Genomic DNA, 14,434 nt, shown 5'->3' on the forward strand with positions numbered 1-14,434 from the left:
CAAGTAAGCACTTGGCCTTTTTAAGTGGGTTCTGGGGCTGGAGAGATGGCTCAGCAGTGAACAGCCTTGGTGGTGGTGGTGTGTGTGGGGGTTGTGTCTCAGTACCAGCATGGCCGCTTGCAAGGGCCTGTAGCTACTCCAGTTCCAGGGGATATAATGCCCTCTTCTGGCCTCCAGGGGTGTTGCACACACGTGCCCCCAAAACACTCATATTTTTTTTCCTCTGGGGGGAGGCCTTGTTCTTGCAAGATGAACACCTGAGTGACTAAGCTATCTGCCTAGCCCAAGGCTTTTTGTTTGTGTGTTTGGGCGTTTCGTCTGTATGTAAGTGTGCTGTCTGCGTGCCTAGTGCCTGGGAAGGTCAGAATAGAGAGCCAGACTCCTGGAGCTGGAGTTCCAGAGCTTGTGAGCCATCCCGTGGGTGCTGGGAACCTAACCCAGGTCCTCTGCAAGAGCAGCCAATGCTATTAACTGCTGAGCCATCTTTCCAGCCCCTGTGAATATTTTAAGAGAAGAAATCCGTATTTCAGTTTATCTGAAATATTATTTCAGCATTTCAAACGTATCCGAAGTCCACAGACGCTTAGAGCCCCTCAGATGTAGAGTGTCCGCAGTCTGGATCTGGCCACACCATGCCTTCTTGTGTCATTTCACGTGTCCTTCTGTCCCCTGTGTCTCCTGTCAGCTGAGATTTGTCACAGACGTGTAATCAGAGTCTGTTTGGGAGGGTGTTATCATTTTACCTGAGCTTTTTCCAGAGTCTTCCATCCACAGACGCCCCCCTCCACCCCCCCTCTTTAGTATTGTCAGCAGTTGCTGGTGAGATGGGACATGGTGATATTTAAACTTCTAAACAGTTTCTGGGCGGCGGTGGCACAGGCCTTTAATCCCAGCACTCGGGAGGCAGAGGCAGGTGAATCTGAGTTTGAGGCCAGCCTGGCCTACAGAGAGAGATCCAGGACAGCCAGGGCTACACAGAGCAACCCTGTCTCGAAAAACCAAAAGTAAATAAATAAATTTCTAAACATTTACAAACATAAAACTTCCCTAATGCCAAGCATCCATTCCTTTCCCCGGCAAATCTTTGTATTTTACAATATGCCTTGCAGTTTCTGGTTAAAAAGTCACATTCAGAACCCATTTAAAAGGACTTGTTACTTCTCAGTGTTGGGTCCGGGGTCACACAATAATGGGGGACAGACCACCAAAGTCTATTAAACAGAAGCAAACTTTATTCCAGAAAAATTAAAATTAAAAAATTAAAATTAAAATAAAACACTTCGAGGCACAAAAGCTTATCAGCTAGCTGAGACCACAGCCAATGCTGGAATTCTGGGGCTGTGGCCATGGAGGGTGTAATGCCCCCTTCATTGTGTCAGGCACCGGTGCATGCTAGGAGACACGTAGAAACAACCATTAAAAGTTAACTTTGGGGGCTGGAGAGATGGCTCAGAGGCTGGAGAGATGGCTCAGAGGTTAAGAGCACTGACTGTTCTTCCAGAGGTCCTGAGTTCAATTCCCAGCACCCACATGGTGGCTCCCAACCACCTGTAATGAGATCTGGCGCCCTCTTTTGGCCTGCAGGCAGGACACTATATACATAATAAATAAATCTTTGAAGAAAAAAAAAAAAGTTAACGTTGGTCCAGGCAGTTGTTGGCTATAAGGGGCAAGAGGGGGCGGGGCGTTTAAAAGTTAACCCCTGGCTGTTGACAGAGGAGCTGGCTGTGAAGCAGAGGGCCATTGTTAGCAGTTAACCTGTAGAATTGGTGATTGTCAGTTTTTATCTCTTAAGCTTATAATTTTATATTGTTATATTCCCGGATCCTTCATCAGAAAATGGAGCAAATTTTAAAACTGTCCCGTTTTCAAGATGTTCCATGCGTCTGACAGATTTTGACAGATTTGGATGCATTGGCTTTCCTAGTTGAGTGCATGACTCACACGTGTGACCCAGCACTTGGGAGTTAGGACAGAAAAACCAAGAGTTCAAGGTCAGCCTTGACCACAGAGAGAGTTTAGAGCCATTCTGGGCTACGCCAGACCCTGTCTTAAAAAGCACAAAAATGAAATAAGAACCAGGTATATCAGATTTTCATTATTATAACAAAATACCTGAAACAATGAATATCAAGATCAAACGGTCCCATTGTCTGTGATGTCTGGGAGGCCAGGCTTTCAGGAGGGGACATGTCGCAAAGCCAAGCATGAACCAGGAAGCAGAAACTAGGCAGGATGGTGTGAGGGTCACCTAATCCCCTTTAAGGCATTCCACCAATGGCCTCAGGCCCTCTCCCTAGCTCCCACCCCCTAAATAACCACAACATCTTCCCATAGTGCCACACATAGGAGCTTTAACACTAGGACCTTTGGGAAACATACCTAGACCATGGCATTGGATGAGGCCTCTCCAGGGTGTCAACCACTACCTTAGTCATGAGAGCAAGACAGTGAGCAAAAGAGAGGCATCCACTTGAATCTGAGAGGGGAGGGCCTAGTGAAAACCAGCTAAAATAAGCATGGGAATGGGGTGGCCGGGAAAGGCCCTTCTGAAGGAGCGGATACTGATGTTGGGGTTTGAGAAGCACCACATGAAGGTGGAGGGGGTGTGGTGTCCCCTGCGAAAGGACAGCAGGTGTGAAGGCTGGAACACAAGAGCAGGCTGGGAGGAGAGCTGTGTGGCCCCAGAAGTGGCAAGAGAAAGGAGGAGGCGGGGTCTCGGGAGGGGAGGGGGCAGCTGGCAGGCCCGGGGTCTCGGGAGGGGAGGGGGCAGCTGGCAGGCCCGGTGTCTCGGGAGGGGAGGGGGCAGCTGGCAGGCCCGGTATTTTGGGAGGGGAGGGGGCAGCTGGCAGGCCCGGTATTTTGGGAGGGGAGGGGGCAGCTGGCAGGCCCGGCAGCAGCAGGGGGACTTTGGCACTTCATGTGTAATGGGTGCAGAGAGTTCAGACCTGAAGCAGGTGTTCTCAGAGCCCCTCCCACTGTGTGTAGAGACAGTTCAGCAGGGAGGGGCCTGCTGTGAGGGTGAGAGACGGAAGGCAGGGGTGCAGGGGGGGAGGAGACGCGGATGGGACCTGGATCTGTCCTGAAAGTGAGCTGGCAGCTTTGCAGATGAGGGATCAGATGTGGGTGACAAGAGCAGGCGGGATGACTCAGAGATTTCACTTCAGCACAGCGGGTGGGTGGGAGCCGCTATTCCTGAAATGGGTGAGGCTGGGGGAGGGGAGGTTTCATCTTCTAAAGCTCTCTTCTGGATTCACACGTGGGCCTGCATGCCTATAATCCCAGCACTCTGGAGGTAGAGGCCGGAGGGATGCCAAGAAGCCAGGGCCAGCCTGGTCTATATAAGAAGTTCCAGGTTAGCCAGAGCTACAAAGCAAGACAGAGTCTTTTCTTTTTCTCCCCTTCAGACAGAGTTGCTCTGTGTAGCCCTGGCTATCCTGGATCTCACTCAGTAGACCAGGCTGGCCTCCCAAGTTTTGGGATTAAAGGGGTATGTCACCACCAACCGACAGTCTTTTTTTTTTTAAAGATTTATTTATAATGTATACAGTGTTCTGCCTGCAGGCCAGAAGAGGGCGTCAGATCTCATTACAGATGGTTGTGAGCCACCATGTGGTTGCTGGGAATTGAACTCAGGACCTCTGCAAGAGCAGCCAGTGCTCTTAACCTCTGAGCCATCTCTCCAGCTCCCTGACTGACAGTCTTTAAAAAAAAAAAAAATAATGATGATGATGATGATGATGATGATGATGATAATAATAAAATAGAAAACAAGTTACTTCTGAGCCTTTCTGTTTGTGAGGTGACATCCACTAAGATGTCAGTGGTCCCATTTGTCAAGATGCTGGAAAGTGGTCAGGGTCCAGATGGGAAGACCTGCCAATCATATGTTCAGGTGACATGTGGAACCTGGAGTCCCACTGTCATCTCAAGGATGTGGGAAGCAAAAGAAGGGTGTAGCTCTCAGCCCCGCCCGCCCCCAGCCACCTCCAGCCTTTCCAGGTCTGGAAGTGAAGGCAGGTTGTCGGTGGCCGGAGAAGATGTCACAAAAGAAGGGGTGGGACAGATGGACGATGACTAAGAAAAAACAGCAAATCGGCAGAGTTGCATCCAAGAGCGAATCGCGAGGGGGCGGAAAGGATCCCAGGCCCTCATGGCGGGGGTGGGGGTGGGTGGGGGGGGTGGAGGGGGGGGTGGATGCACCAGGGTACATGATGAGAAGTTCCTGTGTGACTGGGTCTCTTTGCTCTGTGGTTTTAGAACCTTTCATGATTTGCAAAGCCTGTTACTCATTTAGAGAGCATTTTGCAAAGCTCTTGGCTTTCACAAAGGACAGCCTAGAGTCAGGAAATACCGCTTCTGTTCATACCCCAGAGCTGCGTCCCTCTTCATTCTGCAGCCCATCTCCAGGTTGGTCGGGAAACTCATCTAGTAAAATACGACCATCATCATTTTTATTTTATTTTATTTTATTTTTTTGACCATCATCTTTTAATAGAAAACAGAACACGGGGACCATTGCGTAGCAAAAGTCAGAAATGTGTCTTGAAACTTTTTTTTTTTTTTTTGAGTTGAACTGTAAAATGCTTTCTTACTGCTGGTGCGGTCAAGGATGTTTGAGAAACTGCCTTTGAAAACTGCCGAAGAGCACGCAGCAAGTGTGGGGTGTAGTCTGTTTGGTGGGGTGCTTGTCTAGCAGGCACGAGGCCATGGGTTTGGTTCCCGGAATTGCATAAACTGAGTATGGTGGTTCATGCATGTAATCTGAAGGCTGAGGCAGCAGCATTGGGAGTTTAAGGCCAGCCTTGGCTATGTAGTGAGTTTCAGGCCAGCCTGGGCTACATGAGGCCTTGTCTTAACAAACAAACAAACAAACAAACAAACAAACAGATAAAATAAGCAGCTGGGCATGGTAGCACATGACTTTGGTCCCAGCACTCAGAAGGCAGAGGCAGGAGGCTATGAGTTCCAGGCTAGCCTGGGCTACAGAGTAGGTTCCAGTCCCGTCAGGGCTACGGAGGAAGACCCTGTCTCAAACAAACAAAAGCAAAATTAAATTCTAATTTAAAAACCAACCTTTATTAGCTGAGTGTGGTGGCACACACCTTTAATCCCAGCACTTGGGGGCATGGAGCAGAAGCAGGAGGATCTCTTGAGTTTGAGGCCAGCCTGGTCTACAGAGAGAGAGAGTTCTAGGACAGCCAGGGCTACACAGAGAAACCTTGTCTTGAAAAGCCCACAAAACAAAACAAAAACAAACAAAAAACCCCTACCATTATTTTATCAAGAGCAAGGGGCTTATTTATTTCTGTTTAGGGATCACAGACATGTTCCTCCACATCCTGTTTATATAATGCTGGGATTCATCGTGCGTCTGAGGCAGGCCCCCTACCAACTGAGCCTTTGTTTCATTTTGTTTTGTGATGTTTTGTTGTCTTTGTTGTTGTTATGTTAGTTTTTTGACATAGGATCTCACTATGTAAGCCCTGGTTGTTCTGGAACTCTCTATGTTGACCAGGCTGGCCTCAAACTCACAAAGATGGACCTGCCTCTGCCTCCCAGGTGCTGGGATTAAAACAGCACCACCAAGCTCAGTTTAGCCACAACCCTTATAATTGGTTGTTGCTGACACTGAGGCCTTTGAGTTCACACACACACACACACACTGACCTTCCCTGCCTGCCCACAGGCCATGGACAGCCAGAAGCAGTTTTCTGGTCCAGAGATCCAGTTCCTGCTGTCGTGCTCTGAAGCCGATGAGAATGAAATGATCAACTGTGAAGAGTTTGCCAACCGCTTCCAGGAGCCAGCGCGGGACATCGGCTTCAACGTGGCAGTGCTGCTGACCAACCTGTCAGAGCATGTCCCCCACGACCCGCGCCTGCGCAACTTCCTGGAGCTGGCTGAGAGCATCCTGGAGTACTTCCGGCCTTACCTGGGCCGCATCGAGATCATGGGCTCCTCACGTCGCATAGAGCGGATCTACTTTGAGATCTCAGAGACCAACCGTGCTCAGTGGGAGATGCCCCAGGTCAGTAGACCTGTGCCTGTGCATAAGGCCTTGGTGCCTTGAGTGTTCATGCCCTACATAGGGCTGTGTACACCTCAGTGTCTGTACCTCGGGCCCTGCTTGGCTCTGACAAGCCCACACCGCTCCCCGCATCGTATTATGTTTGAAGACAAGGTTTTATATATCCCAGGCTGGTCTTAAACTCACGCTGTAGCTGAGGATGGCCCCTGCCTCCATCTCCCCAGTGCTGGGATTACAAGTGTGTGCCACCGTATCTGGCTTTTGGGGTTCTGGGAATCAAACACAGGGCTTCCTGCATGCTAGGCAGACACTACCAATCGATCTACACTAGTTTTAACCCCACACCCCTCCTCAGAGAGATTTTGTGGTTCCTGCTGTGATCTCGTGCAACCCAAACTTGCTGGCACCCACCTCTGGCATATGCATCCCTTGTGCATCGCAGCAGTAGCATGGGTGTGCCCTCATGGTCGCTGCAGGACATCATGACTTGCAACTCGCCCTGGGAACTCTGGCGTGATCTGTCACCCTGATGCAGTCACACCTACGCTTGAATCTGCATGATTACACATACTTTGCGCACCTGCTGCTTGCACCCCAGTTGGCCCATGCCCACTCCCCCATACACACTTTGGTGGCTCTGGGGTGCTCTGGCATGCTCGCACGCTCCTCTCTGGTCACCATCCTCTCAAATATGCCCCTCAGAACTATGTCCGGGGCAGCCTGGACCTTTGGAGTCCTATCTCAGCCCGCCCCACCCCCAGCATCCAACCCACCAATGCTTGACTGTGTCCCACACACTGCCCTGAGAGTACACTCGCAGCTCCAGCATGCTGGGTTCACTTAGCTCATTAGTGAGTTCCACTCTCTTTCTCTCAGTTCCCAGTGTGGCCCTCACACCCCAGCCCTTCCCTGCCCTGTCGCCCCAGGGGTCTCCTGCATGCACTTGCACACACTCACACATCCTTGGCATGCCCCCCAAGCGCCTGCACACTCCTTCACAAGCTCTCACACTCTCCTTCCTCTCTCCTAGCCCATGAGGCTCACACACTCATGGCCTCCTTAACGCCCATACCCTTCATATCTCACCTCAGTAGAAACCCAGCTCATGCACACATGGATCTGCCCCACAGTGTCCCGCCACGTACTTTGGGCCCTGACTCCCACACAGTCCCCTTGCATAGACTGTGTAAATGCAGACCCTTGCATAATTATCTGTCCTCTCCTCCGCGTGGTCCCACACTCTTCCTGCACATAGAGCCTAATGCGGTGTGGTCACACCCTGGCAGCATCTTCCCAGGATACCAATGCTCTGTTCACACCAGAATCCTCTCTTGGTCCCTGGTGCCCCCTTGCTCTCCACAAAAACCCTCACGATCATGCATCACGTAGTCACATCCCATCAGGCACACGTCCTTGCACCCAGAATATCTGTACGCATGTGTCTGCAGGGAGCCCCCATTCACCATGTCCTCCCCCACGGTGCTCTCCCTCCTCCCCCACTGTGCTTTCCCTCTTCCCTAGTGCGTACTGTCTCTTCCTGTGATCTCCCTGGACACCCACTCCTCCTGCACACACCCTCCTGTGCTCCCTGAGAATCCATGCATGTTCATGTGGGCCTATGGGGCATATGTCACCAGTGAACACTACGCACTGGTCAGATGCCAGGCGGGCACTACCTAACCACTCAACACCAGCCAACTTATTAGATCTTCACAGCCATCCTGTAACCGGTCCTTCCATTGGGCCCCATTTATGGAGGGGGAAACTGAGGCCCATGGAGTTAAGTAAAACAGTCACTCAGCTTTTCAATAGTAGAATTAGGATTTGAACCCCTACCAGCCTGGCATGGCAGTGCATGCCTCTGATCCCAGCACTTGGGGAGGGAAGGGGTCCGGAGGAGTTCAAGGTCATCCTTAGCAACCCACAGCATTTGAGATTAGCCTGGGATACATGAGACCCTGTCTCGAAACAACAACAACAACAAAAAAAAAAACAGCTAAAAGGTATAGGCTGGGCATATACAAGTACATGTGTGTAATTCTAGCATGTGAAAGACTGAGGCAGGAGGATCACATGCACAAAGTAAGCACGTGCTAAACATGGAGACTGTCTCAAAACAAAAACAACAAAATAAAGAAAAACTAGATTCTGGGCCTAGCTGGTTGGGAGCTCAGACTCTACATTTTCTTTATGATCTGTGCCTATCTAGGCCTATGTAAATTCTTGGTTAACTGCCTGGCTTTATTAAGTAACATGCTTACCTACAAATCACACACACACACACACATACACACACACACACACACACACACACACACACACACACACACACACACACGGGGGCGGGGAGGCGACTGCAGCCCAGGGCAGCCTAGAACTTGGACTCCTCCTGCCTCACCTCCCATGCGCTGGGATGAGAAGCATGCAGGACCGTGTTCTGCAATGCTGCTGTTAATAACGGGTAGGCTGTGTGCAGCAGTGTACCCCTGTAGACCCAGGCACTCCGGAGGCTGAGTGGAGAAGACTGAGGCCATGAGTTCAGAACCAGCCCAGGCAGCATAACAAGACCGTGACTCCTTAAATATAAAAGAAAGTATGGGGTGTGATGGTATACCACTTTAATCCCAGCATTTGGGAGGCAAAGGTAGGCCAATCTGTATGAGCTGGAGGACAGCCTGGTCTATAGTGAGTTCCAGGCTAACATATAGTAAGATCCTGTCTCCAAAATAATGATGATGATAAAAAATAATAGTAGTAATAATAATAGCAGTTATGAGTGCTTATTGCTCTTGCAGAGGATCCAGGTTTGGTTTCCAGAACCCGAGTTGGGTGGCTCACAGCCCTCCAACTGGTAACTCTAGGTCTAGGGATCATATGCCTTCTCCCTGAATCCTAGGTCCCCTACACTCACATACACTCAGACACACATAATTTTATTGTTTTTAAAGATTGTTTTACGTGTGTGTGTTTTGCTTGCATTCACCACCTGCATGTGTGTTCCTGAGGGCATTGAAACCCCTGACCTGGAGTTACAGGTGATTGTGAGCCGCCCTATGGATACTGAGAATCAAACCCGGGGTCCTCTGGAAGAATAGCCAGTGTGCTTAGCTGCGGAGCCGTATCTCCAACCCTACACATAATTTACAACGACAATAATAAAGGAAATTGTGGAGGGTGGTGCTGTGCAACTCTAATCCCAGCAGGAGTATCAGGAGTTCAAGGCCATCCTCAACCTCATAGGTAGTTGGAGACCAGCCTGGGCTACCCGAGCCCAGGTCTCAAAGGGCACCTGCAGCAGTGAACCCCGCCGTCCGCTCCCCTTCTCCGCAGGTGAAGGAGTCCAAGCGCCAGTTCATCTTCGACGTGGTGAACGAGGGCGGCGAGTCGGAGAAGATGGAGCTGTTCGTTAGCTTCTGCGAGGACACGATCTTCGAGATGCAGATCGCGGCTCAGATCTCGGAGCCAGAGGGCGAGCCGGAGGAGGACGAGGACGAGGGCGCGGAGGAGGCCGAGGAGGGCGCGGCGGGCCCCGACGGGACGGGGGTGGCGGCGGCGGCGGGCGTGTGGGCCTGGCTGGCGGCGGCGGGGAGCCGGACGCTGCGGGGCCTGAGCTACCGTAGCCTGCGGCGGCGCGTGCGGAGGCTGCGGAGACTGACGGCGCGGGAGGCGGCCACGGCGGTGGCCGCGCTGCTCTGGGCGCTGGTGGCGCGCGCGGGGGGCGCGGGCGCGGGCGCGGCGGCGGGGGCGCTGAGGCTGCTCTGGGGCTCGCTGTTCGGCGGCGGGCTGGTAGACAGCGCCAAGAAGGTGACGGTGACCGAGCTCCTGGCCGGCATGCCGGACCCCACGGGCGACGAGGTGCACGGCCAGCAGCCGAGCGGCCCCGGCAGCGATGCGGAGGGAGAGGGCGAGGGAGAGGGCGAAGGCGATGCCGCCGAAGGCGCGGGAGACGAAGAGGCGGCAGCCGACCAGGCTGGCGCGGGAGGCGCCGACGGGGCGGTAGCTGTGGCCGATGGGAGCCCCTTCCGGCCAGAAGGCGCTGGTGGTCTCGGGGACATGGGTGACACAACGCCTGTGGAGCCTCCCACGCCAGAGGGCTCGCCCATCCTCAAGAGGAAGCTGGGGGTGAGAGGCCTGCGAGGCTCCAGGGCATGGAGACAGAGGGACAGCCTGACAGAAACTCAGAGAAAGCTGAACCGAAAGAGGAGAAGGTCAAAATGTTGGGGAGAGAAACATATACTCTGGACTAGAGAGAACCAAAGACCTAAAGACCAAATTAGAGGAATCGGGGAGGGAAGACCAGACTCAAAAGACCCACGGAGACAGTGCCAACGACGCCAGGAATGACCCTCAGAGAAACTCAGGGCTGTAGGGAGTTAGTCTATCAGAGAAAGGTTCCCCCAACATCCTCACACCTTGGTGCTATGACAGCTGCCTGTGGTTGTCAAGGTGATGAGAAGCCGTGAGGGACAAGAGCATCCTTTGGGCAAGCATGCTGACACAAGCCTGTGATTCTAACACTGGGGAGGCTGTGGAAGAAGGACCAGGAGTTCACTACCAGCTACATAGCAAGAACCCACCACAAACAGACAAAAAGCTCTTTGAATTCAGACTGATTCTACATAGGATTGTGAGCCAGGCATTTTATTTCCCCTCTTAACAATGAGACTCATAATCCTGCTTCCTTGGTGAAGGGGAACAAGGTTAACACTTAGATTACTTAGGAAGAAAGGAGTGAGCCAGAGAGTAACAGACTAGAAAGAGGCTGGTGAGTACCAAGCAGGCTCAGACCTGTGCCCTATCCGCAGGTGGATGGAGAAGAGGAGGAGCCTCCTCCAGAACCAGAGCCGGAGCCAGAACCGGAGAAAGCTGAGTGAGTGTCTCGAAGCGGAAGGAGCCAGACTCTTGCCTCAGTCCTTCTGGACTGAGAGCCATCTGAAGTCAAGGCCAAAGCTGTACTGGTCACCCTCTGCCCTCTGCCGACAGCATCACTCGGTCCATACCTGGGGCAGAAGAGAGACTTCAAGAAAGGCAACAGAGATAGGATGCTCTTTTAGATCTTTGTGCACGCAGCTTCTTCTGTCTGGAATACCTTCCCCATGCTCCACATGTGAAGTTATTTTGATGGAGTATTTTTATCCCATCTAATTGAGGCAGAAGAGTCAAAAGTTGAAGGCCCGCCTGGGCCACAGCAAGTTCAAGACCATCCTAAGCAACTCATTGAGACCATTGTCTCAAAATAACAAATAAAAACAGATGCATCTCAGGCAGAACACTTGCCCAGCATGCTCAGGGCCCAGCTCTAATCTCTACTACTGTAAACCAGTAGTTTTGGTTGCTTTGATTGGTTTTGCTTTCTTTTCCCGTGCTAGGGACAGAACCCAGGGCCTTTGCGTACACTAGGCAAGTGCTCTACGTTGAGCCCCACCCCACCCCCACTACTCAGCTCCATTTTACTGGAGTTTATGAGGGTAGGGCCTATGTTGTCTCATCATCTTGGGTCCCAGAACCATCCAGACCTGGCCTGGCCTGGGATAGCCCCCAAATGAATGACTTTGAATGAGTGAATTGCCCAAGTACCCACTGATCCCTTTCTGTGTCCTACAGTACTGAGAATGGAGAAAAGGAAGAAGTCCCCGAGCCTCCCCCAGAACCCCCCAAGAAGACACCCCCTCCACCCCCTCCAAAGAAGGAGGAAGCCGGAAGTGCAGGCCTAGAAGAATTCTGGGGGGAACTGGAAGTACAGAGGGTGAAATTCTTGGTGAGGACCAGCAGGGGTACCCTAAAGCTTTCTCTTCTCGGGGGGACCCTCATCCCCCCAAGCTCATCTCAGAGAGGAACTCACTAAAGAGAGGGCAGAGCTGTCCCCAGGCACAGCTGGGAGGTCTGGACCCTCAGAGGTCCTGGGCAAGACCCATCTCATCGGTCTCTGAAGGAGGGAGGTGTCTGGGAGACAGCATCCTGTCTCCCCCTCAAGCCAGTCCTGACTTGAGTTGGGGATGGGGTAAACATGCTGAGTGGAAGGTGGTTCCGTGAGGAATTGTGGGAAAAGGAGGGAGAGGAGAAGTGGGGAGAGAGAGAGATGGCGTGATGCAGAAGCCACCTTCTGTTTCCAGTAATGCGGACGGTGGAGCAGGGTGGGGGAGGGGGGGTATGGACTCCAGTGTACCTGGATTCAGATCCCAGCTTGCTCGATGGGAGTTCCGAGTTCCTTCTCCCAAGTGATAGGTTTGCAGCTCCTTGGGTATCTGACCTTGAGAAAGACAGCAGTTCCCCGCCCCTCAGTCTCTTCCTCTGTAAAGGCCGTCCCAGCAATGGCACATCCATAAAGCCCTGGGGAGAGACGAACAAGGGCTTGCATCTAAAGCTCTCAGGCAAAGTCCTGGTGCCCAGCGAGCACTCCATGAGAAGGAGGTTGTGGGAGCAGCGGTCAGGCTCCGGCTCTCTGGTCGTGGGTGAACAGTGCGATGTGGTCGGGGATGAGGCCGCACTGTGAACTCTCTTCCTCTCTCTCTTTCTAGAACTACTTGTCGAGGAACTTCTACACGCTGCGATTCCTGGCCCTCTTCTTGGCATTTGCTATCAACTTCATCTTGTTGTTTTATAAGGTGTCTATCCTGTGGCCACGGGCCCAGGGGAGGATCCGATAGATCCTCACCCAGCTGTGAGGTGGGAGGCTCAACATACCACAGGGGCCCAGGGCCCCTTGAAGGAAGGGATAAGATTCCAGACTGAGCCTTCTTAGGGGAGTTCCGACTAGACAACCTGGTCTGGGCACCCTGTGGGTCTGAGTAGGGTGGGTGGGCCCATATGGACAGATGTCTGCATGCATCAGGAAACTGTACAAGACACAGAGCTGCTTTCCCAGCCTTGGCCGCCTGCCAGGCAGTACCAGGAGTGAGGGTCCCTCTGTGGCACCCATAGGCCTGTCTAGGCTGCTTCCCTTTCAGGCCAGTAAGGAGAGGTGTGTGTGGAGAAGAAAGTGGACAGCTGACAGAACAGAGAGGGAGGGCTAGGAACCAGGCCTCCTGATGCTAGAGGGGGCTTCGTGTCCTTGCCAGGGGGCCTAGATAACAACACACAGGTGTGCTAGAGACGGGTGATGGTGAGAAAATGCTTAACTTCTCCGTGCCTCAGTCTCCTCATCCTCAAAATGGGGTTGAAACCACATTTATACCTGAGACTTGTGAAACTTAAAAGAGGGAACCAGGGTCAGGCTTGGTGGTGCATGCCTTTAATTCCAATGCTTGGAAAGCAGAGGCAGATATGTTTCTGTAAGTTCTAGCCCAGCCAGATCTGCATAGTGAGACTTTATCTCAAAAAGTGAGACCAATAGAGGAGGATCAAGAGTTCAAGGTCATTCTTGGCTATACAGAGAGTGTGAGGGCAGTCCGGGGTACATGAGACCCAGACTCAAACAAATAAATGCAAAGTACAGCAGTCTCTGCATCTAGAAAGTTCTATATAAGCCTAGTGTGATGGCACATATCCATAATCTCAGTACTTGGGAGGCTGACACAGATGATCACTAGTTTGAGGCCAGCCTGGGCTACATAGCAAATCCCAGGCAAGCCTATGCTATCAAGGTACTATGTCAAAAAAGAAAGTGTTGATGGGAGTGTGGTGCATGTCTTTAACCCCAGCACTCAAGAAGCAGAGGCAGGTGGATCGCTCTGAGTTTGAGGCTAGCCTGGTCTACATAGTGAGTTCCAGGCTAGCCAGGGCTACACAGTGAGACCCTGTCTCAAAAGAGAGAATCGGGGAGGGAGAGGAAACAAAACAAAGTAGCGTACAAATGTTAGCTACAGGTTGTGGGTTTGGGCATAACAGGCCAAGTGCCCCCAGGGTCCCCTCTGATTTACCTCTGACCCCACTTCAGGTCTCAGACTCTCCACCAGGGGAGGATGACATAGAAGGCTCCGGAGCTGGGGACATGTCAGGGGCAGGGTCTGGTGGTGGCTCCGGCTGGGGCTCTGGGGCCAGCGAGGAGGTGGAAGGTGAAGAAGATGAGAACATGGTGTACTACTTCCTGGAGGAGAGCACGGGTTACATGGAGCCCGCCCTGCGGTGCTTGAGTCTGCTGCACACTCTGGTGGCCTTTCTCTGCATCATCGGCTACAACTGTCTCAAGGTGAGACGGACCTGTGACTATGGTCCTTAGGGCAGGGACTCTGGAGGATGCTAGAGTGCTTGCAGAGAGGGACCTAGGACAGTGGTCGGTACCAGAGGCTTTAGGATGGGTAAAGAGAGCCAGCCAATACAAGACTGGTGTCTTCAGCAAGGATGCTTTTGCAAATGGGAGCTAATGCAGACCACAGCTGGCATGCTACGCCCTGGATTATCTGTGCCATGCATATGTGGTTGTGTTCCTTTCCCCATCGAGGGGCAAATTTATCATGGGGAATA

General features: G+C 52.3%; 1 protein-coding gene across 4 annotated transcripts in view; it reads left to right on the forward strand.

The window, feature by feature from the left end:
* Positions 1-14,434, forward strand: part of Ryr1 (ryanodine receptor 1) — a 132,607-nt gene that overhangs the window by 107,427 nt on the left and 10,746 nt on the right. For all 4 annotated transcript variants that reach the window (XM_052761262.1, XM_052761259.1, XM_052761260.1 and 1 more), the window contains 6 exons: positions 5,690-6,031; positions 9,362-10,153; positions 10,837-10,901; positions 11,636-11,789; positions 12,550-12,636; positions 13,908-14,159. In XM_052761262.1, the coding sequence (XP_052617222.1) occupies positions 5,690-6,031; positions 9,362-10,153; positions 10,837-10,901; positions 11,636-11,789; positions 12,550-12,636; positions 13,908-14,159 (1,692 nt within the window). The remainder of the gene's footprint in view (positions 1-5,689; positions 6,032-9,361; positions 10,154-10,836; positions 10,902-11,635; positions 11,790-12,549; positions 12,637-13,907; positions 14,160-14,434) is intronic.

This window comes from Peromyscus californicus, unplaced genomic scaffold (genome assembly GCF_007827085.1).
Source record: "Peromyscus californicus insignis strain IS unplaced genomic scaffold, ASM782708v3 Scaffold_4__1_contigs__length_199733344, whole genome shotgun sequence".
NCBI lineage: Eukaryota > Metazoa > Chordata > Mammalia > Rodentia > Cricetidae > Peromyscus > Peromyscus californicus.